The sequence below is a fragment of the Pezoporus flaviventris genome, unplaced genomic scaffold (genome assembly GCF_033815535.1).
Source record: "Pezoporus flaviventris isolate CSIRO_AGI_PZ_B2104156 unplaced genomic scaffold, CSIRO_AGI_Pfla_v1 ptg000066l, whole genome shotgun sequence".
In the NCBI taxonomy this organism is placed as follows: domain Eukaryota; kingdom Metazoa; phylum Chordata; class Aves; order Psittaciformes; family Psittacidae; genus Pezoporus; species Pezoporus flaviventris.
In genome coordinates this window covers 2,187,344-2,213,025 of record NW_026892614.1, presented here as the reverse complement: position 1 = coordinate 2,213,025, position 25,682 = coordinate 2,187,344, and the positions used below count along the sequence as shown (strand labels likewise).

The 25,682-nt window shown below is 38.9% G+C and overlaps 2 protein-coding genes across 4 annotated transcripts in view; one reads left to right on the top strand and one right to left on the bottom strand.

Annotated features, from left to right (window-relative positions):
• The window catches only part of ZFAND3 (zinc finger AN1-type containing 3), a 141,885-nt gene extending 129,824 nt beyond the window's left edge, over window positions 1-12,061 (top strand). For all 3 annotated transcript variants that reach the window (XM_061470931.1, XM_061470930.1, XM_061470932.1), the window contains one exon: window positions 11,668-12,061. In XM_061470931.1, the coding sequence (XP_061326915.1) occupies window positions 11,668-11,822 (155 nt within the window). In that variant the 3' untranslated portion in view covers window positions 11,823-12,061. The remainder of the gene's footprint in view (window positions 1-11,667) is intronic.
• BTBD9 (BTB domain containing 9) overlaps window positions 9,679-25,682 on the bottom strand; it is a 184,867-nt gene continuing 168,863 nt past the window's right edge. Inside the window, exon 11 of the mRNA XM_061470924.1 lies at window positions 9,679-9,943. Coding sequence (XP_061326908.1) covers window positions 9,910-9,943 — 34 coding nt within the window. The 3' untranslated portion in view covers window positions 9,679-9,909. The remainder of the gene's footprint in view (window positions 9,944-25,682) is intronic.

Sequence of the window (25,682 nt, the reverse complement as noted above, 5' to 3'; positions counted from 1 at the left end):
CAATCAGTACGTGTTATTGAAATGGTCAGTTGGTCTCTCAAGTCCTCAAGTTCTCCTCAAATAGAACAAGTTAGCATGTTCCTTTTAAAAACAAACAAAAAAAAGAAGTTTTATTTTTACACTACTGATGTACCCTTCAGGTTCTATACTATAGTATGAGTGAAAAAATAAGCATTTTGTTGGTGTGCTGCATTTGGTCTCTTCTTTCATACATGCCTGTACTGTGGTTAAATAAGAAAGGAGAATATACGCTAAGAAAGCCACATTAGTTGAACAGTTGAAGATGCAGTTTTTAATTGTCTTGCATACACAAGAGATGCATGCCCTAGCTAAGACTATCTTATTTCTAATTCTGTCTCTTTCAGTACCTTTAGGGAAGAAATTTGCTTCGTATCAGAAAATGAAGATAATAGCTACCTACCTGCCTGACGTTCAAGGAAACATTTTTGAAGGTTAAAGAAGCTCTGCCTTTACTAATCAAAGTTCTTTCTTTACAGTGTTCTTATTTATCCGGTCTCACAGGGTTTGATTTGAAGTCAAAATGTTAAAGCTTCTCCAGGGCTGTGTGCTTAGAAAGCTCCTGCTGATTGGCAGAAGGCTGGAGCATTTTGTTCTCAAAAGGAGAGGTACTGCCTAGATACTGCATTCCCCATCAAAGTGAATCAAACACATTTGTCCATATGTTAACAAATAGCTTTGCAAGTATGTACTGATTTTACTAATATGCTTGATGTTTGAAGTAAACAGAGAAGGCCCAAAAACATGGCATAATAATCTGACAAATCCCAAAAGAACATCATAAGTTAGGTAAACTGGTCATCAAGTAAGGCTTAGGTAGGGTGGAATGATGCCCAGTAAATTTTGTTGGTGAAAATATAAATTCTTCATAGGAAGACCTAGAAGAAAAACGTCACACCAATTGCTGCATCAGAATTGGGAGGACAAAATGGGTATGGAAACGAATTGTCAAAATTTACCTCAAAAAGTCAGGATTTTTTTTCAGGAACTACAGCTAGTTCACACACAAACTAAAGGGGAAGAATGGAAGTGTAGGTATAAGTGTTTATTTTCCTTCATGGTATAAATATGGGATAAGTAGAGCTCTGAATGGAGCTCAGTTTCCCTTTGGTTAGAAGAAGAATTACTCTTGACATAGATCGCAAGAAGTCACAGGAATAGAAAGCCTGTGTGGAGCAGAATGTGTAATCTAAGAGACCCTGGACATAAGGTATAAATAGGGGATAATGATATAAAATAAATTTCATTTAGGTTTAAGAGAGCTGCTTCTCTCCAGTGATGTGACCGGCAAGCCTAGCTGATGTCAGACTGTGGATCAATACAGTGCAACCTCTAGAAAGCTATTTAAACTCAAGACATAAATAATACAATTCAGGAAATATACCGAAAGGCAGACTTGGAGTCATATTCAGCATGTGGTGATTCAAAGTCAAAATATGTGCAGGATTCAGGAGAACAGAATTAATACAACACGTACAGTATGTTGGTATAGACTTTCATTATTCATTCCAGTTCTTTATTAGTAGCTTTATCTTTCATGCATTTTCATTGGGCTAAACAAAATGATACACATACATTATTGAATCACTCAGTATTGCTTGCTATTTTAATTAAGTTGCTGGGTACACTTGGGCTTTTAATTAAATCCTCAGCTTTTGGCAGAAGTGTATTAGCTCAGGTGGCCCTGGTGTAGACAGAATTCTAGAAGTACTAATACCTTGTTCTTTTAAAAATGTCAAACACTGCACAGGGCCCCTGCATTGGTGTTAGGATGGCTCTGTCGTCCACCTGCCCTTTCTCAAGAGACTTTTTCTAAGATTTCACACGACTCAAATCTAAATGTCCTGGGTAGGAAACAAATACTTGGGCACTACATTTTTGGCATAATTCTGCTTTATTACAGCATGTCCTGTCCTTTGGATTCATTCCCTCGCATCCTACGGGATATAACCTTGTGAAACTGAGAACAATGTGGGAGATGCAGTGTTGTTTCAGTATGTTCTCAGCCCTGCAAACATGGCAGTGAACATTTCTTTCACAAGTGTAGTGGTAATATTAATTTCTCCTGAATATAACGTTACAAGATCACATGATTATTCAAAAAAGCAAACACTTTTCACCTACTTAAAGTCTAAATTTTCCCCTTTGAACCTAGCTTTTCCTCTCCCTCAAGTTAGTTGTACACTGGTGTTCACCCTCTGGCACCACTATTGATGCTGCAAGTTGTTGGGAGCAAAATTGGTTGAGTGTTTTTTGGTTGTGGGGTTTTTGTTTTAGTTTTATTTTTATTTTTTTTAATTTCTTGTTAAATTAACTTTTGTTTCAGTTATATTGAGAAATCATGTGACATTAAAATGTTAATTTCTGTGAATGTGCATCTATAAGCATAGATGAACTGGGATCATACCCCAGTTCCACAGGTGTTTCACCAGCTGTGCTAGCTAGTAAGTCAGCTTGTAGTGTCTCAACTACTGCTCTTGCCTGACTGCTGTGGGCCGCAACTTATGAGGACAGTGTATAAAGTTGGAAGGAGAGTCTACATATGAAATGTGTAGGTTAGTGACTTCTGAGGTATAAAGCAGTTTAAAAGTGAGTATTGATTGCATGCTATGCCCAGGGAAGTAATCGTGTACCTGGGTTGCTGCATTAGACTGTCTCTGATAGATGTTGGCCTTAACTCCTGGATCCAGAGTGGGGTGAAGAAGTTGTAACTCTTGTGTGCATGTGTTCTGTAGAGCAAGAAAATTATTTGGTCCAAACCAGAAGATTTAACCCCATTTATTTTGTGGTACATGGCGAAACTATGGTATGATCCTGACTGAGACCTGCAGTACTTAGTAAGGCCTGGCCCACAGCAAATTTTGAATGCTTCTACAACTTTTATTTTATTATTATTCTTTTTATTTCTATTACAAAGCAATTAAGTTTGCTGTCTGTATCACTTGTTCAATTGCGGGCTCTTTGAAATTCAGAAATAATTTCCTGAAAACCTCAGTTCTGTTCCTGATGGGGCCCCCTCCTTTTGTGGAGTTGGTATCTACTAAAGCAAAACCAGAACTTGAACCTAGGACACTGCCATATCTTAATTTTTTTCCATTCCAAATACACTGTCTTCAAAGAAACAGGAGGAGACTGTTTCTTTTGAGTTCTTCTTAGTTCTAAAGTCAAGGAGTACAATAGTGTCTTATGTAGAACCTCCTTGAGGATTGTTGATTCAAAAAAAAAAAAACCTAAAAAATCAGTATGTGCTCTGCCCTCAAGTGATACAAATTCTCTGTTCAAGATTTGTGTCACATTTAATGTAGGAAAAAACAGTTTGACAGCTTTCTGTGCAAGTAGTAAGATAAATAGCAGAGTGAATGTGAAATAGGGATAGCACAAATAGGGATAAAACATAGTTTGTTTGCAGAGTCTCCACAGTGCAAAACCACATCTCTTTTGTGCTCCCTAAAGCAGCTTCCCAGGCTAATGATCTTCAAGAAAATAGAGAGAAGAACCTTTGAAACACAGATTATACGTGGCTGAACTTGGAAATACAAAGTCTTGCCTTGCAGTCTAAAGAATTTTTGCAGAATCTTTTAACCACACCTGTTCAGTGGCTGTTACAGGATTAAGATGGTATCATCTTTATTTTGTATACAACTTTTTCCATTCATTTCCTGGGCAGTTTTTTCACTAATAGCTTTTTTGTCTCTAATGCCTGCTCATACATAACTGCTTTACACTGTTTGTGGTAGACAGCAAAATAGAGGATGGAAAGAAAAGTATTGTTGTTCCCTTCTTTTCTCCTAAGCATAAACCCTATAGTAGAATTACAGAATGAATCTGCAGCATCTCTGAAGCATCCTGACTCTCAGACATAAAATTTTATGTAGCGTCAGAGATGTCACAGAGCTGTGTGTTCCTACCATGAAACCTGAGATTCTGACTGATTTCAGAGCAGGCTGGAAGTCCCAAAGGCATGTCCAGTCCTGGGAACAGGTTAGCAGATTTAAAGAAACATTTTAATGTGTCTTATACCATTGCTTTTCTTTTCCTCTTTTTGATTCCGTTATTGATAATTTTAGTAGTCTAAGTAAGCTTAGGCACTCTATATAAAGAAGAAAATATTGAAGGGCAAGTTGCAGTGACCATAGCAAATGACTAGAAAAATAATAAGAAAAGTACATTTCTTTCTACTGTGCATTTTGTGAATCTACTGCAACTGTGCTGTTTGTGAAGGAACGTTAGAACTGAAATGCCTTGAGAGGGCAACTTTTAAGGTACTGTACATTAATATTTAGAGACTTCTAAGTTTGAGCACCTAGAGGTTAACATTCCCCATCCACTTTTCTTGGAATGGAAATGATAGAAAGACTTGTCTCAGCTATGGGGTTTTTTTGAGTTTTAATAAATACATCTATTTGGTTAAAAAGCTTCACCATAATGTGGCTTACTCCTTTTTTTCCCTTGGGAATGAATGACAAGATTTCTAGCCAAGTTATTCCAAACTACTTAGCACTTAATCGAAGTTGATGACATTTTGCAAAGCTGAAAAGGGGAAACAGGAGAATAGTTTAGCTTGCTTATTTCCAAAAGCTTGTTGTTCAGCTTGTTGGGATTTGGTTTGATTTTATAGAAAATGTCAGTAAAACTGAATGTTCCCCGAGTTGTGTTATGAAAGCTGACAATGCCAATGCAGAGCATTCCCCACAGCAGAGAGAGAAGAGATAATTAGAGTTTATGCAAGAATGGAGCTGTCTAGAGGGAGAATGGCAAGATACCAGCACGCTAGAATATTTGTATGCAAAATAGCAGTGCATGTAAACTGCACTGGCAGTTTTGCTAGGCTGGACTATAGTCCTTCCATTGCTGGATGCTCTTTTTGAACAGTATCCAAAATACCAGGGGAGCAAGCTGATTGATTATATTGAAATCCAGAGAGCAAGTATTTTCTGAGGTACTCAATCTACAAGTATTGTACCTTGGTAGCTGTTTGTTCTACTCTTTACATTCATTTCTTCCTATATCATGTCTTGAAAAACTATTTCCCTCCCACACTTTTTAAATAGCTTTGTTGTTAGTATCATTTACGACACATTACATTATCTTCACAATTGGAAGGGATGGGGGAGATGTGTAAGTGTTGTTTTGGGGATTACCAGGTACTTTGTTGAATGATGCCCCGTTATTCTGAACAGTGCTGCAGCAGCACGTTATCATGGCATGGGCTGATCTTCTCTGCTGGCTAATCTGCCTGCTTGTACTCTGTGCTGTGATGTTTTGTAGATATATTCACCTTTTAAAGATATGTTGAAGTCTGTTCTTGCACAGAAATCCACATATAAACTCACACATACCTTGTTTAGTAATACACCTTTGGGGGACAATTTTTGTAGCACCTTCATCTCTTGAGGTTGCAAGGTGCTGTTAAGTTCTGTTTGAACCTCTGTTGATTAGCATTTCAAATTACTCAGAAAGGTAAAATTTCTTGTGAAGTACATGAGGAAGTGAAAGTACACAGAACAAAATTCTGCACAGGAGCAAGTGTATGTCATTATCAAGGCTACTTTGAATAGGCTTGGTATAGGGGATCTGTACAAACAGAAATTGTTTATTAAATAAAATGAAAAATCTGGAAATGGCAGAAGCTGCAAATCCTGACAATTTTGCCAGAATGAAAATGATAAATAGCAGTGCTAGTGGGCAGGTAAGAAGATTCTGAAGTGTCAGAAGCTCTGATTTTTTTATGGTAATACTGACTTCACTTTCTTTTACCTACCAATGGGAGCTTCTTTGAATGTATCAGGAGAGGTCACTGCAGTACATAAAGCTAAACTTTTAGAGCAGTTCATGCATGCAGTGAAAACATAATTGTCTAGCTTGGACAATTAAGATGATTGATGGTACTTGGTAATGAAGGGCTTTGTCTTTTCATTTCAACAATGATATTTGAATGGCTTAGCTTTTATAAATGCAAAAATGTACCTCTGCATAAGAAAGGTTCAGTTTTCTTCAGCAGACAAAACTGCTGTATAAGCCATATGACATGATCATTATATGGCAAAGTCCAGACGTGCTCACTAGTCTTAAAAATCAAAAGTATGAATATGTTGACTATCAGGGTAATTGTGGCAACATGCAACTGCTTTTTAGATAATATACATCAAGATGTTTCAAATAGGGAAACTTTCGAAAGTTTTCAAGTCACTTTTCAAAACATGTTCACAAACCAACCAAACAAATCTGTCATCTTTTAGCAGCTTTCTGAATGTCTTATCTATCAGGACCAGAATCTCAGGGTGGGAGAAAAGGGAGCTTCCTTTCTCTCACAGTGCAATTCACGTAACAGGGATCTTTATATTTATTATATATTTTAAAGTAACAGTGTGATGTTCTCCAGCAGTACATCAGAGGAGTCTGGGACTCCGTACCTGCCCAAGGACATCCGCTGGAGCAGTCCCACCAGTGCCACTGTGCTTTCCCATCAGTAGTTTGCACTAATCCAATTATTGGGCATTTGTGCCATGTTCCAGAAACATGGAACCACATGGACCACTTCCTGTTAAGAAAGAGGCAAAAAGAAATTTAAAAAAAAAAACAGGGATCCTCCAAAATCACAATTTGGCATTTGGGTTGTGGATTATTATGCCATTTAGTTGAATTGTTTCTGATGCTTCGCATACCCTTTTATTGGTAATTTAGTAGCTTACTGGTTTCAGAATTTTAAGACAAAGTTAAGAATTAAATGTAGGTTTTAGCTAAAATATTTGCTTATTGTCATTCCATACTCCCATCTATCCAGTGCTCTTGAATGTAATAAGGAAAATGCAGTTGTTTTTCATCATCACTCACACACAGCAAACTGTAGGTCTGTGGTATTTTCTGGTCTTGAAAATGGAAGATTATTTTGTTTTCTGTCTTCTCCAATTGCCTTTTCTCAGTAGATTCCTCAGGAATGATGAAAGCAACCTCACAGTTGCTTGTGTGTGATCTTAGACTTCCTCTGAATGACTCATCTTTATGGGTACAAGTAAAGCAGAGATAGTACGGTGCTTTATGGCTTTAGCCATTTATGTTCTAGTGATAAAATGGAAGTGAATTTTTGATGATAAATCGTGCAGTAGTTTCTGGGTGCTTAGAGGAGCTCAGAGGTTTTGAGATGATACTTCAGAATGGAAATTTCCAAGAAGTTTGCGTTACAGGCCTGAGGAGTACGTGATTCATAGTTTACTTCTAACATCAGAGAACAACAATTGCAATGGTGTGAGATGTATTATTACATTTACTGGACTGAAATAATCAATGCTTGGAGTAGATGTCTGGCATATTTTTGGTTGATGACTAGGGAAACTAACTTTAGCTGGCAGGTGGATTCCCTTTTCCCATGCTCTTTCCCCTAGCATAATGTTATTTATTTTGTCTTCTAGATACAGTGTGCTAAAAGAAGCATTTCTGCAGTAAAACCCTTTAGGGAAGACAACCTGTATTTGATATCTTCCCATAACAAACTTGACTGTAAATACACGCAAGAGTTCATTTATCTAACTTGCTGTATAACCATAAAAGCAGAGTTCTCAGGAGAAAAGTTTGACCTCTAAATATGCATTGGCTTTAAGGAACAAAACAGAAGTACATATATTGGCCTACTGCCCCAGTGCACGTAATTTAATAATATAACTGTTGTAAAAACTGATGGTCTGGATACAACATCAAGTGCTTGTGCACGTGCAGACCACAGGATGTCCACTCTGATTTCCAGACCAGTGAAGAAGCAAGGAGTGAATACAGCAGGAATAACTTAATATATCCGTTCTGAGCTAATCAGAACTGCTGTTACTCAATTAGCTACTATATAGCAATATTCAAGTCCTTTAAATTTAAAATAAAACCTACAAAAATACAAGATTCAATCTTTAAAGTGACTTTGGCATTTGGAGCGATTTTGGGACTAAAGATCTGAAGTCTTTTTTTGCAAGTGAGATTTGCAGAAGATCTGCATTGCAAAGAGAATAAACCCCCTCCATAAGAACAGCCCAATATATGCAAAACTATTTTAGTATTGTTCAAAATCTGCTTAGATACTCTTCCATTAGGTATTACCAGTTCTAATTAGCAGATACATGAATAGCAGTTTTAGATTACTTAGTTGCTGAATTCAGAAATACTTTTTCTGTTGTCTGGGAAAATGAACATCACATGGCATTCTTTGTGGACAGTTACTGAAATGCTGTTCAAGAACGCATAAGTACATAATTGACAAACAGAGAAATAAAATATGTTTAATCTGGAATAAATACAGCAAATGCCACAGATTTTCCTACATTGAAACAGGTGCTCCTTAAGAACTAAAATGTGTTAAAAAAAGACATGAAGCTATGGGAAAGCACAGAATAGAATGTACTGGGGGGGGGGGGGGGGGGGGGGATGGGGGGGGAGTGTCAGTGGAAAGGAACACCATGAAGTTATACGGGTCTACAGAAGGCAGGAAGTTTTGTAGAAGGTGAAGAGATGGGCAATTGAAAGTGATGAATCATGTTGTATATTTATTTTGTTATTAGACCTGTAACTAGTGGAGTGCCTCAAGGGTCAGTACTGGGACCAGTATTATTTAATATTTATTTAATATATTATATTTAATATATTATTTATTATTTATTTAATATAGTCATCAACGATTTAGATGAGGGAATTGAGTGTACTATCAGCAAGTTTGCTGATGACACTAAGCTGGGAGGAGTGGCTGACACACCAGAAAGCTGTGCTGCCATCCAGAGAGACCTGGACAGGCTGGAGAGTTGGGCAGGGAATAACTTGATGAACTATAACAAGGGAAAGTGTAGAGTCCTGCATCTAGGCAGGAACAACCCCAGGTTCCAGTATAGGTTGGGAAACGACCTGTTAGAGAGCAGTGTAGGGGAGAGGGACCTGGGGGTCCTAGTGGACGACAGGATGACCATGAGCCAACACTGTGCCCTTGTGGCCAAGAAGGCCAGTGGCATCCTGGGGTGTATTAGAAGGGCGGTGGTTAGTAGGTCGAGAGAGGTCCTCCTTCCCCTCTACTCTGCCCTGGTGAGACCGCATCTGGAATATTGTGTCCAGTTCTGGGCCCCTCAGTTCAAGAAGGACAGGGAGCTGCTGGAGAGAGTCCAGCGCAGGGCAACGAAGATGATTAAGGGAGTGGAGCATCTCCCTTATGAGGAAAGACTGAGGGAGCTGGGTCTCTATAGTTTGGAGAAGAGGAGGCTGAGGGGTGACCTTACAAGTGTCTATAAATATATAAAGGGGGAGTGTCACGAGGATGGAGCCAGGCTCTACTCAGTGGCAAACAATGATAGGACAAGGGGTAATGGGTACAAACTGGAACACAAGAGGTTCCACTTAAACTTGAGAAGAAACTTCTTCTCAGTGAGGGTGACGGAACACTGGAACAGGCTGCCCAGGGAGGTTGTGGAGTCTCCTTCCCTGGAGACATTCAAAACCCGCCTGGACACATTCCTGTGTAACATTATCTAGGTGTTCCTGCTCCGGCAGGGGGATTGGACTAGATGATCTTTCGAGGTCCCTTCCAATCTCTAGCATACTGTGATACTGTAATTGTCTTGCTGAATCTGTGTAGAACACTGTACACATGTCCAAGAGCTCTTTTATGTAACATTAAATAGCATTTATATATACGCTTGTTAACCATGTGGAGAGGATCTGTAAAAGCATCAGGATTTAAAACCAGTTTTTACCTACAGTGGTCTGAAACAACTTCAGCACAATCCATATCCGCAGGGTTTCCTGCATTTGTTCTTACACGTCCATTGCAGATATGACGAAGAACTTTATTTTTGAGCTCATCTAGTCAGGTATTTATGTATTCTTGTGCCTGTAGTGGACTTTGGTTCAGTAATTTGAAGTTTTATTTCAAGAAATAAGGGAAGTCTTCAATCCATGCTTTCTGTAAGAGAGAACTGAGTGAAATGCCTGTTCAGTATTGAAGCCATAGTCCAAGGATGTTTTCATTTTAACAAAGAGACCTTGAATTTTGGGCACCTCAAGAAAGATATTTATTTGTGATATTGGAGTGTGTGGTATGATCCAGATTGAGATTGAAGTGGAAGCAATGATCACAAGGGTGAGATATCTGTCAATTCAGTCTGCATCCTTCCATCCATATTTCTGAGTAGCATATAGCAATGAAGAAAACCTGTCTTTTTTTTTGCTTTGTTACTAATACTGGGTTTCAAAGCCAGACACAGATAATAGCCATGGCTTTTCACAGCTGGTGCTGTTGAAACACAGAGCAAAGATAAATAATTTTTTCTTCACTTTTTTTTTTCTTTTTTCTTTAATAATTCCATATGTGATACTCTCTCCTTTTCTGTTTCTTAACAATCACACTAACATAAAGGTAGCCTGTTGCCGTCTCTCACAATTGATGTTTTATAGTACAGGAGCTTAAAAGACATAACACACATTTTTATATATATAGATGTGTGTGTGTGTGTTATGCACAAACAATCACACTCTCAATTATTCACTTATTTTTATCCTTTTCCATCTCAAAAATCAACGTTTTGTGGTTTTAATATCCTCTGAGCATTCAAGGAGCAGCAGTAATGTAAAGCATTCAGTGAGAGACAGAGTGATGTTCCTTGCACCGTCGGGCAGGAAAAATATTGCAGCATAGGCAATATCATACTTGGTTTCATGTATGGTGGACTACATGAGCCTTGTAACTGTGTGACTTTTTCTCCTACTATATCATCTTAATACTACTTACTGCTATGTAACATTTACTTTAGAGGCAGGAAATTTGAGGCAGTTTCTTTACTGTTATAAAGAGTTAGGGACAAATAAGAAAAAAAGTTTATTTTCTTTGTAGACTAGAAAGGGGTGGGTACAGAAGATGCCCTCCTCACCTGTAGGAAGAAGTATTTACATGTGTTTCTGAGTCATGTGCTCCCTGGAAAACTGAATAATATTGACTAGCTTTAGACAAAGAGACAGTAACCTTCATCTTTTCAGCTACAGAGCAAGATGATGTGGCAGGACATGTCCCTGTGTCAAATGCCTGCTCACCCCCTGTGGTTAGTGTCAGAACAGTTCATGAAGAGAAGCTTCTGAAATCTGGCATAGCAGTGGAGCCATGAACTTTCCTGCAGTTACTGCCAACTTGGGGTGCTGGCAGTAAGGAGAAAGCAAGGTGCTTACATTTAACAGATCTAACTGGAATGCCTGCTCGGGAGCTCAACCCACAATACCATAGGCATGAATTTCAGAAATGACAGCCAGCTGCAAATAAAGTAGAAAAGATTTTCAGAGAAGGTGATTAGCTTTTTCTTTTTGCAAAATTAGCTTTGTTACTGTGTGTGCATACCTACATTAGGTGATTTGGGGCACTTCCTCTGTGAGACAACATTAAAAAAACCAAACCCAAAGCTAGTATGACTTGAGCTTTGGTATTATGTTAATAAACACTCAAGAAAATGCAGTAAGTAATCAGATGATTATTAATACCCTGTAAGGAAGATAGGTAAGTAAAACCTTAAAGCTGTCATTAATTTCTGAGAACTGAGTGATCCCCTGGTAAGTAATCCTTCATTTCTGATTCAGGTAAGATTCTGCCACTTTAACCAAGTCGCTAACTGTGTTTTTTTTTCTTCTCCCTTTCCATGGTAGGTTATGTGTTCTGTATGTTACATCGCCTGCCTGAACAGCATGACTGCACATTTGACCACATGGGACGTGGGCGTGAGGAAGCCATTATGAAAATGGTGAAACTGGATCGGAAAGTAGGGAGATCTTGCCAACGCATTGGCGAAGGATGTTCCTGAGTGCAAGACTGCAACCAAATGCTGTTCTCTTAGTTCACTAATGTTAGCCTTATTTAGGACAAAGTCAGCCAGACACCTTGTACTAGGCAAGTTTCAGACTACAGCCAATCAGTTTCCTTTCTTTAGCCAGCTGTCCTGGTACTGTAGTTTAGGGGTTGATGGTGGTTGAAATTGATTTCTGGCTGGTTACTAAGGTGCCTGCTAGCCACCGTATAAAAATAAAACATGAAGAAATACTATTTTTGAGCATGGCTAGTGGATTTAAACAAAACAAGAAAAATCCAAAGGCTTCTGTTATTGCTGGAGTCACTCTAAAAGCCTTATGCTGGAAACATTCCAGCTGCAGAGTTAAAACAAATAGTTGTATAGAAGCTGGTGTAAAAGTTTGCTATGCACATGGCTTTCGGACAAACTGTTTAATGTGCAGCCTTTCACCTCTTCACTGCTAGTGAATCCTGAGGAGGTGAAATACTACTAGGAGCAGCAATTGCAGCTGCCTAAGCCCAGAAGACCTGACTGGTCACTCGTGCCTTCATCGCGTGTGGCTTTTGAGTTAGGCAGTGTCACCAGCATCAGGGATTCTGTTGGGGTAGGAACATCTTTCTGGTTCTTCCCAGGAAGCCAAAAAGAAAGGGGGACAGAGATTCTTATAAAATTTTTTATATCTATCTTACTATAAATAACCTATCAGGGTTGTTTGGGTTTTTTTTTTGTTTTTTTTTTTTCTGTTTGTTTTGGGGGGGGGGGTGCGGTTTGTTTTTTTTTTTTTGTTTGGTTTGGGGTTTTTTTTTGTTTGGTTTTTTTTTCGTGGTTTATTTTTTTGTTTGGGGGTTTTTTTGTTTGTTTTTTTTGTTGGTGGTGGTGGTTTTTTTCTTTCTTCTCAGTTAAATTATGATCTCACTATAAAGCCAACTCCATCCCAGAGCAGTAAATGGTGCATACTTTTTACATGGCATCCACAGTGATAGTATGAGTTGTGTGAACAGATTCCACATACCTTGAACAGTGCAGCCATTCCCACTGGCCAAAACCTGATTGGCTCTTGTTTGCCTTTTGCTAAGTGCAGGTATCTGATAATTGATCAAATAAGGCTAATTCACAGCACAGTAGCCATGGCTGGATTCTACAGACTGACTTTCTGTAGCTAGACTTATATACTGGGGGGAAAAAAAAGGACATTTTGTAGCAAACAGAATTCAGTAACAGTATTGGGGAACAACCGGTAAAACATCCTTTATCAGACTGAGTTCGTGTTCCTCGCTTCCAGAGTGTCAATGAGATAATCAAGTGGGCTCCATCAGCCTTCTTTCTATGCAGCTGAACGCGCTCATGAAAATCTCTGCCCGCATCTATTGCAAAGCAAGTATAGCAAGTGAATGTGGAAAGCATTACATGGAGTAGAATGTTTTGGATTTGGTTAGACCTATGGTTCTGTATTACAGTATGTCACATTGAGCTGAGCTGAACTGAATTGCACCAGTCTTGTCAGTTTGGAAACAAAAAAGCAAATACTGTCATTGGCAGATCTGCTGCACACAGGGTTTATGCAGGTAAAAAGGATTTGTACTGGTGTGGCGCAGCTTAATTCTGAATGAATTCAGCTTCTCAGCCTATTAGTAAGGTGTTAACAATCAGGTAAATATGTAAGAAAACCTGAGGGAGGGAAAGATTTTGTCTCATCTTCAAATCCTGGTCAGGTATAAAACATCAGAGGGGTGAAGTAATGTATCACTTGGAAAAACCCCAGAGTTTTGGGAGTAAGCTTGGATGAGTCGTCTTCCATTCTACTTGTTACAGGTAATTAACTCCTTATAGGCCAAATCAGATTGCTACTTTGGTAGCCAGCTAGGAGCATTTAACAAGGAGACAACTAATTTAAATAAAAAGATTATGTATTTGCATCTCCACACACACTCAGCATCTGACTGCATTATTGTTAATTAACCATGGAGCAAATCAGAAGTGCCCCATCATACCACTATAAACTACAAACTATCCAGACGGCAAGCTGGTTTCTTATTATTGATGTTAGTCAAGAAGATAAAACCAGCACCAAAATCTTCCCTAATGTGCTGCATTTTCAGGCAGTGGTCTTCGTGAGAGGGACTGTCCAAGGATATTATTTACATTTGCCATGAGGAGTTTAAGCAAACATGGATTTTGGAGGCTGCTGTGATAAGCACTTTCTTTTCCTACAAAATCATACCATAGCATTTGATGGGCATTCTGATTGACACATAAGACTTTTCTGCATTAATACTGAAGATGCTATTTTGTTCCTCCTTAATACTCTCTTTAATCTCATTACAAGTGCACAGATGGTTTCAAGGTGGCTCTTGAGAGAACACTACTTAAAAGTTCATGTAAATTATGGACAATGTTCACTTTAAACAAAAAGTTGGGGAGGGGGTTGTTCCTTTGCAGTATCTGTTCTGTGAAGTTTGTTAAACGTAAAAGAAAGCTTAAGTTCTTGTATCTTGAAAGAAGATCTTATTTAACCCTTTTGTGTTCTAGATTTACTTACACATGTAGCCTAGAGCTCAGTTTTAGTTTAACGTTGTGAAAATATTAAAAGGATCTTGTAACTTTATTCTTTTTCCTCATGCTAAAAAAATTAAACCAATCAGATTAAAGTTTGAATTCCTTTCTGCCTATTCCAACAGGTCTTGCTATTTTGCACATTTTCTCCTGCAGGTTTATTTAAGAAATACAAATGGGGAAAATACGCACATTAGGTCACTAACTTCAGACTGAATTTACAGCTGATGAAGGTGGACAGTATTTTCTGCCAGTTTGGAAGAGGAAAGTAATCTTTCTGCTGGGTTCAGGTTTAGTAATTTATTTTGTAAACTAATCTGACTAAATCTACAGTAGCCAATTTGGTCGATTTCATTTTGAGGTTAGATATAGTAATCGAATTAACTGTTTTCATTTGATGCATACTGTACACTATATCATTGGCATCAGGGTTTTAATGTCTTAAATGTTCTTTCATCCATTTTGACAACTTCATCTAGAGTAGCTATACTGCAAATCATAATGGGCTGTATTAATAATGGATAAGTAGGGGAATAACTGTTGTTTCTTAATCATTTAGATGCTAGAAATACAAGGCTCATTAAAGGACTGTATTAGAGGGAGAGAGAATATCACAGTAATTATTTAAAAACAATTTTGAAAATTGTTGGGTATTGAAATTGGGCCCTGATTCATGGGATACATACACACTTCTTTTTTTTTTCCCCTCAAATACATGTGGTATTTTCAGTTATAAAACTGTGATTCTTGAACAAGATGGCTGTGTTAAGTAAAGGTAAGTTACGTAAAACAACTGTGCCTTTGCATCAAGTTTCAGGCCTATAGCTGGGTGTGAGCCAAGGCTTCAAAAAAGAGCAAGAACTGCCATGAAGGTTGCTATGCCAGTGCCTGTCCTTACCTGCATTGGTTTCTGTTTTGAAACAGTTTAGTGTCTTCAATGAGAACCAATGTAACTAAACTGAAGTATCTGGGAACATGAACTCCTCTTCAGTAGTGCAGAGGCAACACCGTGAGCAGAGTCCTGGTGCAATTATAGCAGTCTGAAAGTAATATTAACCTCTTTTATCTACTCCATGGAAGGTGATAAATACATTCAAAACTTGAATTTTGCATGGCTTTCTTCTCTTGGATAAACTGTAGTCTCCTGGCCTCGTGAACACAATGTCCTGTTTATATAAACTTTGTACTCGTGGTGTTTAGTTCATTCTACAATCATAGCAGTTCCTTCTGTGACTATGCTATAGCTTAGATATAAATCTCTAAAGGATAAAAGCACTTTTTTAAAAATCTTACAATAACTATTTCAGTACAAAGACTCACCAGGGAAGAAAACTGATGCTAACAGCATCATAAAAATAGAGGTTTTATACTCAAGAAATGCACCAGTGGAATAATTGATGGCACCTATGCTCACAGTTGATGTGTACACAGTTAGGTGCCCAGACAAATGAATTAACATTCTCTTTGTTGTAGTGTAGTTACTGAAATTGTCAGTCATTAGCACAACAACAAAGAGATGGCCTAATCAAAAGTAATCTCTTAATGTCACAATGAGATTGTGGGCAATGCATGCTGGAAATAAATTTGTATGCTCCTGAGAACTTTTGTACCTAGAAAACTAATGGCAACGTTTAGAGACAACACTACTTTACTTACAATGAACTGTATTTACTGGCAGGAGATGTTTATTTCATCACTTAAATACCTTATTAGGATTCTGCACACAGAACAAAAAGTAATGTAAGCATGTAGAAAATCATGGTTCAACGCAAAGCTGATGGGGCAGGATCTGCTGTATGAGAATACAGGCCCTGTGTATCCAGTTCATAATCTTATCCTTAGCTGAGACTGTACATGCTTTGCTACACGAACACACTGGAAAAACTGCTAAAAAGTATTCACAATGCACACTTGACATGGTGAACTTGTGCAGGAGTGGACTGTCACTATCACTATCAGCAGCTTTTCCAGGAGAACAACCTTTAATGCTGCTGGAAAGAGTCACTCTTAAATAACAGTTAATCAAATACGTTAGTGATAAGGACATTCTTTTCTTTCTCTTCCTAGTCTTGATTCATTTTTCTTTCTTTGTTGAGGCAATCAGCATGTGTAACTGGGCATTTGAAAGTAGTTCCACGTGAATGTTGTTCTTTTTGGCTTTTCAGTACTCACTACAGGAAGGAAAAAAAAAAGGCATAAACTTTGTTCTTGCAAGTAGAAGTGATAACCTCCTTGTATATTTTACTACAGTGATACACTGTTTCTTCAATTAACTGAAAATTAATGCAGACATGATTTACTTGTTCTGGATGTTAGGCGGCTATGGGTTGTTTGAACTTCAGTTCTGTGATATTGTTCACATACACCTTCCCATAAACTCTGCATACCTCATCTTCCAACCTGAAGTTGAGTCAGGAGGAAAGAAGGTGTGAAAGCAGAAAGCAGAGAATGCAAATTGACAAGTGCTTAGTGATCATATCCACCTTCCTCTTCAAGTCAGCTCAGATCAGATCATAAAATGGTAAAGAAAGACACAAATATTTACTTGCCAAACAGCACCAACGTTTTTGACTCAGTACTACAGAAAACTGTTTTGCTTTATCTTTGTGAATATACCTGTGTAGAGTTTGAGTCAATTCTGCAACATACGTTCCATGCAAAGAAGTGAAACAGGACTGTCTAATTGGAAACCGTTTTTGATGGATTATTTAGTAATAACTACATATTTTGCTACAGGACCTTCCTATTTTGCAATATGCTGCTATTTTCTTTGGAAGAAAAACAAGCAGAACTTTATAAGACTAACTGTAAATTATTTCAAATTTAGCACATGCATCTGAAGCAGTAGGAAAAGATAACTGAAATTTATATATAGTTTTTAAAGATTACTGCATCCTCTAACAGGGATTTGTTCTTCAGATAGTAGCAAGTGTTAATGGCAATGGTTTAACAGTAAGCAGAATGTTCCTTTCTGCTAAGTTTGTGCAAAGCTAATAATATGCAATAGGATGCTGTGAGTTAATAACTTGTAGCACGGTGCAGTGACTGTGTAAGTAATGAGAATAAAATTATAGAGACTTACTCTTGCCTGTCAGCTCTCCCTTCACACATGAGGACAGAAGATAGCACCCCCTCTTTCCTTGTTGTTTAGTTCCTTTTATTCTTTTTTCAGCTGCAGAAGTCACTTCCCTCTACCAAGGGAGGATGGAGAACCCTATTCTCACTAGAGTTGTAAACACTTCAGGATGTACCTCTGGATCAGAAATGCAACACCCTCTTTTTAGGGTTCTCAGAACATTTGAAAATGTTGGGGTTTCCTTCTCCTCTCAAATTGTTTGGGGTCTCTTTGAAGCAAAGTAAGTAGCAATCCTTAAAAACAGAAAAGCATAGCATTGTATCATCCTTTGAAAGGCCAGCCTGCATGATCAGTACTTCTGCATTAAGAAAGCTGAATGAAAGGCTCATTGTTAACATCCTTACTTTCATCTCTTCAGTGGAGCAAAGAAATAAAAATGAAAGACTCTTAGAGGAGGGTGAAGAGAAACTGAGCCTCTACTAGTTAAGCTAAATTCAGAGTTCATTCTTCATTCAGCAATAATTTGTCTATTTTTTTTTCCTTCCTTCTCCTGCAGTGTTTAAGGTATGCTACGTTTGCTTTAGATTCCTGAAAAATTTCGTTTGACCGGTTTCTGAAAACTGTCTTTTGACATACCACATCTAACAGCAGCTTGGGGAAGACGATGAGCTCCAAGAATAAGTTAAATTTTAAGTTAATCGCTTAACCACATTTTAAAATAATGGCTCCCTGAGAAGGTTTAAACAGATCTACCATTACCAGCTTTGCGTGAAGCCTGCTCCTTTGGGATAGTACATCATGTGCAGCCAGAGGTGTCACCTTTATGCTGTCTGCATGCAGACTTTCCTCCTCATTTCCCCCATGCTTACATAGATTAAAATACTAATCAGGTAAGCAGCTGTTAGTTACAAAGTCTATAGCTATCTTCAAGTCACACTGCATGCCTTTTTTTTTACTTTCTGGTTTTGACTATTTGGTCTCAGGTTGTCTCAAAAATAATAGTTCCAAATAGACCTTTCCACACCTGGACACACAGCCCTACCTCCTGGAATATCAAGTGGCTGAAGCAGAATTAGGCTGCTGGGCTAAAACCAGTTGTCGCTTTCTGCTGCCTCATATTCATATAATCAGTTCTTGCCTGGTTTGTCTTCTGGGGAAATGTAGCATGTCCCAGTATCTCAATTTGCCTGTTTAATAGTAGCTGTAGTTTAATCATTACCAACTACTACAGACTTAGTCCTGGAAGCACCGTTATACTCACTTACAATTCTGTTAAAAATAGTCACCCTTAACAGCTGAGAAGTTTGAATGCTCGCAGTTGGATTACAGATATTTTATAATTACATGTGTCATGCTGTCCTCGGAGCATAGAACTCTGAAGTGTGCATACTAGGTGATGCTGACCATACTCCAGCTGCCACCTTAATAGCAATACTTTGCCTCTGTCTGAGACAGGAATTCCTGCTAAATTAGTGGGAGCAAGGAAATAAATGCTATTTGAAACTTGTTATCCAGTACCTCTGTCAGCTTATGTTCTGGCGCCCATGCACACCTTAATTTCTCTACTCCCTGGTTTCTCTGCAGAAATTGCTGTAGGGTCCTCCAGTATCCCCTTTTGGGTTTCTCCATCACCCCTTTTGCAAATTCTCCCTCATTAATGACACTGCCTCCCCTCCCAAATCGTCATGTTCAAAGACAAGAGAATGTGCTGACAATGTAAGAGTAGAGATGCTCACATCCAAAGGTACTGAGGCTTGTATTGCCAGCAGCTGTTTCCATCTGTAATGAAAATAAGTGTTGAAAGAATGTTGCTGTTTAGTATATTAAATTCTTACACCTGTCTTAATACAGTAGAGCAAACAACATGTACTTTCAGTTTAAACCCCTTCTTCATCACTCTTAACAGTCTCTGTAGACCTTCTCAATAAAAGGAACCTTAAAGCTAACTTGATACTACAGCCACTAGAGATGCAAGCAGCATTCAGTAGTACCTGTACAGGTACTGAATACCCATCCAGACCAAGAATAAAAAAAAACCTCTAATTCTGATGTTCTACCTCTAATTCTTTCTTTCTGTTGTTAACCCAGTGTTGTTATTCTGTGGATAAAATACAAAGCTATCGCTCACTTGCCAAGTAAAGCTAAATGTTTATCAATCAGGCTGATTGATTTAACGTTCTTAGCATGTAGTTGATACTGTAGGTTTCTTTACATCAAGCTTCATGAAGATAATTCTTAGCAGTTACAACTACTGAAACAGGTAGATTAACATAGAAAACTTCTTGCATAAATCTCAGCCAGTTCCTCGCCTTTGCTGGTCTCAGTCTGGATTATAAAGGTAAAGCCATTTACACTGCCTCAGATGCATTCATGTGCAAGTTGTCCACTGGCTCAGCAGCTGCACTGTTATCCCAAGACCTGAAAGATCTCAGGATTCACAGAACCTAGCATCCATGAGTCCCTGAAGGCAATCAAGTTGTATATTGTACCTGCTCTTTCTAACCATGTTTGTTGTGCGAAACGATAAAATTGTTTATAAAGAGATGTAACATATTAAACAAGAAAGTGCTGATCTGTGATTGAATTGTGCTTTTTGGGGTGGCCTTCTTTTGTCAGCCTTTGGCTGACTGATAGCAGAAAGGTAAGGGAGGAAATTCAACAATCTATGACACTTGAATCACTCCACAGGAACTGAAAAGTGTTGGGCCCTATGCAGTTTGCATACATCCAGTAAGACAGAAAGATTAATGCAGCCTTTAACCATTTATTTCACTCCATCCTTGATTCAGTCATTTAACATCAGTATAGATCAGTTTTCCTTGGTCAACATTCAGCACCTTTCTAGAGTAAAGGCAAGGAGGATCATTTATTTTGAGCACAGTCTGACAATCAAACATACTAGGCAGAGCTGAATATCTGCTAGAAGGATTACACAGTTTTGTGTAAAATGTACTGAAGTAGAATTCATGTGTTTTGAATACAACACTAAATGTCTGATTTCTCAGCACCATGGAAGCTGAGACTGGCATAAAGCAGAAAGCACAAAAGGCACTAGGCTTCCCCCACCATGTAATTCTTCACAGTAAGACAGTCTGACCCTTGCTGTTCTTCCTGTTTATGGATTTCTTGGTATAATTTTCTGTTTGAGAGTGTAACTACTGTTAACTACAGTTTGTGGGTACTGTATAATTCCCTTCCTAGATAACTGCTACTTCAAAGCATATGAGAATAATGTTCTACCTGTGTATTAGTCCTTGCTGACTATGCCAAACCAGTGAAAGAAATGTCATCCCCAGTGTGACTGCTGTGCAAGTTCCTCATCACTCCAAAGTCATAGGCAGTATAACGAAGTACAGAGTCATTGTGCCAGGCTGAGACCTCTGCACCCCCCTCCTTGCAGATAAGACAGGACAAAACCCTGCTACTGAGAGAAGTCACTGTGCGGTTTCCTGCACCATCTTTGATAGACGGACAGGAGAAAAGGGTAGTGATATGCAAGATACTGACAGTACCATGTTTGTGGAGCAACTGGACCTAGTGAAGCATCCCCTGTATTAGTTTCATGCTCTGCCCCTCCATCACTTGGCCACAGACTGCTTGTATGCTGCAGACCCTCTCCTCCAGCAGTGGGAAACCTCCTCTGCAGTAACATACATCCACTTTCTCTCCTCAGACAAGTGACAGATCAACACTGGGGGAAATGCTAGAAGCGAAGGCGAAAGAGCAGAATTCTCCATGCCATCCGAGACTCCTGAAGTCCATGATGTAACCTTCCCTGTCCCCATCCCCCAAGTCTTGTGCCAGGTCCTGAACAACTGGCAAGCAGAGATCCGTGAAGAGACATGCATGGTCCATGCAAGTCTCCTTCCATCATCCCACCAACTCTTGTCCAAAGTCGCAGTGGTAGCTTGGTATTTGATGGTACTGGGAGGCCATCAACCACCAAGACAGGGTGGGGGGGGATGTAAAACTTCAGTGGAAAGTCCTGACACGTAACAAAGGAAATTGCTTTGCCTTTTTTTTCAGCATTAGTTGTAAGCAGCCTCTCGTGGTATCCAGGCTAGCTACCACAGGTAGATTCTGTGTGCAGAATTTAGCAGCTCATTTAATAAACCAACAGCACATACAGAAGCTAGTTTTACTTATTGACTCAACCTGTGTGTGCAACGAGACCAAACTTTCTCCGGAATAAACACTAGATCCTTCTGCCACCGTCTGTCCCCTGCTCAAGATGAGCCCTGCCTCAGTGACTGCACAGTGCCAAGATGTGTCATAACATATCTGACTCCATGCTGAACTAATGCTTTGGCTCAGCACTTGATTTTCACAAGAAATGAAAAACAAATGACATGGAAGATTACTGAAAGGACAGGTCACTAGTCAGGGTGACTGTGCTCTACACTGGACTGACTTCTTGTAAGCCATTTACATTTCTTAAGGTTAGCTGGAGTACTGTTCTTCTCCTTCTTGCACTAAAAGCATATTTGATTTTGCTTGTGATGTTGCAAATGTGGCTTTTTTCTCCAAGAGGTATTTGCCCTTTGGGAAAGGGATCAAAGCACGTAATCATATTTGTAAAGTACTGAAATACTTGTAAAAAAGTGTTACATACAGACTGTTAAGAGGCTGTCTGTCAGTATTCATTTCAGAATAGCACAAAGAACCAGAAAGCAAGCTGCTTGTGTGTCAGAGAAAGGGTCACACTTATTTATTTTTCTAAATATGAATAAAGCCAGTATGTGGCTTCTGAAGCAGACCATGAATAAAATAAACCCAGAAGCAAAAGGTCAGGGTTTAAAGGGCTTTCATTTAGGCTTTAGCAGCTTCAAAAGTAGAAATTCTCCATCTCACATGGCTAGCTCTTTCATAGCACTCCAATTTCACGTCTGTATTTGTCTAATGATCAATGGACAAAGTTTATTGAACTGCAGCATTTAGCAGCTGAGAAGTAAAGCTGAGAAGCAAGAGATGTATCAAATAACGAGTATGAACACTTCTGGTATCTGGCCAAAATGAAACTTGTTCCTGTCTAAAGTAGCAGCTCCTTCAGTTTGGCTATAAAGATTCCTTTCCCTTTCACTGGTATTTAAAGAAAACCTCTCTGGGAATGCTGCAGCACCAGAGAAAATGCACAGGACTTCTGTAAATCTCTGGGCTAATAGTGAAAACTTAAAGAAAACAAAACCAAACCCAAAAAATACCAAGTGCCATGAACATGAACGAGTTAGCTATCGTCTCTAGGCAGCAGACAACACACAATGTCCCTCTTCAAAGAAAGTTTGCTATTGCTACTAACAATCCTGTAGTAAGAAATCAAATGCACAGCATTTTGGAAGCTAAACTGTGTCCAGCCTTGACCCACTGAGCCTCATGGCCCACCCTCTAACCTCAGTACAGCTGATGCTTTGGCATAAAGTTCATTTCCTATTGAAAACTTAAAATCATAGAATAGTTTGGGTTGGAAGGGACCTTAAAGATCATCTAGTTCCAACGTCCCTATCATGGACAGGAACACCTCCCACTAGACCAGGTTGTACAAAGACCCATCCAGTCACACTAGCCTACAGCTGTTGAGCTGTATCATCTTTGCCTTTAAAGCACTCTGGACACCCATGACGCTTCACTAAACACCCGCATTTATTTAGCAAATGACATTAGCTGTGCCAATTATATTGGTGCAACCAAACTGACATTTTTATTGACCCAGGGAGCCTGTTCTGTGTCTCTTCTCCATTATTTTCCATTTGTCCAATTAACATAAAAGGAGAGAAGAAAACCAGACTCTGACAGGATCCTGAATCAGCTAGAGAATTCATGTGGAACTACTCCCCACCTTTTCTTCCAGATAAGCACAAAGTACACCAAGAAGCTCCCAATCACTAAACTAGAACGTGTTCTAGTTTATTAGGCTCCAAAATAAGCCTTCTCTTCAAACAGGTAAAAAACCCTAAGATGTGCTTGATAAAGCAGTCAATAAAGGTGTTTCGACGCAAATCCTCCCTTCCTCCTCTGTTCTGTCCTCATGGAAAGAAAGCGGGAGTCTGTCTCTTGTGCTGGAGTTTCCCTATCCATGTCACTTCTTTTCCTCTAAAATGATTTCTTAATTAAGAATGGCTATTTTTTTCTCTGAGAGAAGGTCCAAGTACTTCCAACAGTGTTTCACCTGGGTGCAGCAGCAACAACGGGCAGCTCTTCCACAGTAGAGGATACAGTCTCATAGTATCTACAGCTGACAAACAGTAGCTCTGCTACAACACACAGCACTTGAAACAAACTGAACATACCAAGCAGCTATACCCTTTGCTGTATAAGCCCTCCATCTGATACCATTTGCATCTACCAAAAACCAAAACCTAAGAACAGCTCAACTGATGGGCCCGAAATCTGCCTTACTACAGGCTGGTAACTTAAAGCTTCTTGCTGCCAAGGGAACTAAGAAGTTACTTAGCATGAAGAGAAGACCTGGGAAAAATGAGCTAAGCTAAATTTAATTCAGAGTGTTAAACCTTGGCTTTTGTTGTCAGATTTGATGGACAACTTAAGAATAAGCCATGAACAGCTGCAAAGACAATATTCTGCTTCACTTTACAAATAAAAAACTAAACAGAAGGCAGCTGCCATTAAGGTAGCGTTTGGTTTAGTCACACAAATAACATCTTCCATAATCTCCACTTCTTGATGTCAACAAATGACAAATAAAACAACGGAGATAACAGCCCAGAGGTAACATTGGGTCTCCAGTGATACAGTTGAGCACTATGTGCCAGATGGCTGTAAAAACTGTGCAGTGGCCTGGCTCACTCTGCATGGCTTTTCTTTACTGTAGAATGTAAATGGTGTGTACTTACTACACTGCAGGAATCGGAGGGAGATGTTTGCATAACAGCTTATTTTTTTGGTTTTGTTTTTAAATGAGATGTGTGAACCTGTAATCCCAACGCTCTTAAAAAGCTCTCCCTTTGTACAGCTCCCTTTCCCAGCTGCCAACATGGTTTTTATCTACCAGCTTTGAAAATTTTCGTGACTGTTCGATGTAATAGCTTCAACAGTGACTGTAGAGTTGTTCATTCTATACATATATTCAATTAGTTAGCGTGGGGATGGCTTTGGTTCCTAATTTGCTCCATTTCTGTCTTCTCCGATACATTTCCACCAAGATCAGAAAACCAGACATGGAATCAAAGTGCACAAGCCAATGTCAGATGCTGAACCCAGCACAGATGAAACTCTGAGAATTGCCTTTATAATAGCAGAAATAAATATTAATTACAGCTATGCAGCACACCTCTATCTCTCTCATCTCCCCACCATCCAAATAGGACATCTGAGATGGTGTATTTTAGTTAGGCTTTTTTCTCTCATTTGGAATCATTTCATTGACCTTGTAAAACAGACACCCAGCAGGTAAAACAATTACCCAGAAGGCAAGATAGGCTACAATACAATTCTGTCATTTTGGGTGAAGGTGAGAAATCAGTGTAATTAGTACATATTTCTCAGTGGTAGCTCAACTGTCCTACCTTGTATATGCCATTTATTCCCCTCTTTATTCCAAGTGCATAGCAGCATCTTACCTTCAGCAGTATAAAGGGAATATCAAGTCAGGGAATATCAAGTCAATTAGTGCCCTGAGGAAAAAAAAGCAGTTCCTCTTGCATAGAAGGGACAGCAAGTACTGTACAGATTAGTTGGCTCATTACTTTCTTTTTCATCTTAGATTTTAAAAGGCAGCAAAAATTGCTAAAATATCGCTGGAAGTATTTGCTATGAGTCTCTACAGTCATACCAAAGTCTAAATGCAACAAAGTATTAGAAAGTCCCACATGAAGCCTAGGTGCCCAACAGTTCCAGAACAGAGAACTGAAATGCTTCACATGGCATTTAGAATGCCACAAGCATCAGAGATATGCCCTTCAGAGATGCTACGAGGCATAATCAGTACATCTCATTATCCTTTACACAAGAAAAATCCAGATGTTCACTACTGAAATGTTACTGCTAGATCTAGCCTTACTTGTAAAGGGCCAAGCAACAAAGAATTTTCTCTTAGAGGAAGTAAACTTCAAATATGATAAACACTTTCCTTCTACTAATCTACATGGAAGCAATCAAAGTCCAACCTTTTTCACGCAGAAAAATCACCAAATGCATGGATTTCACATAGGTTGATCACTATCCCTCTGAGCACACTGGCAACACTACACATTTCTTTGACTCGGAAAAAGCCAATCACATTCAAATAAAAT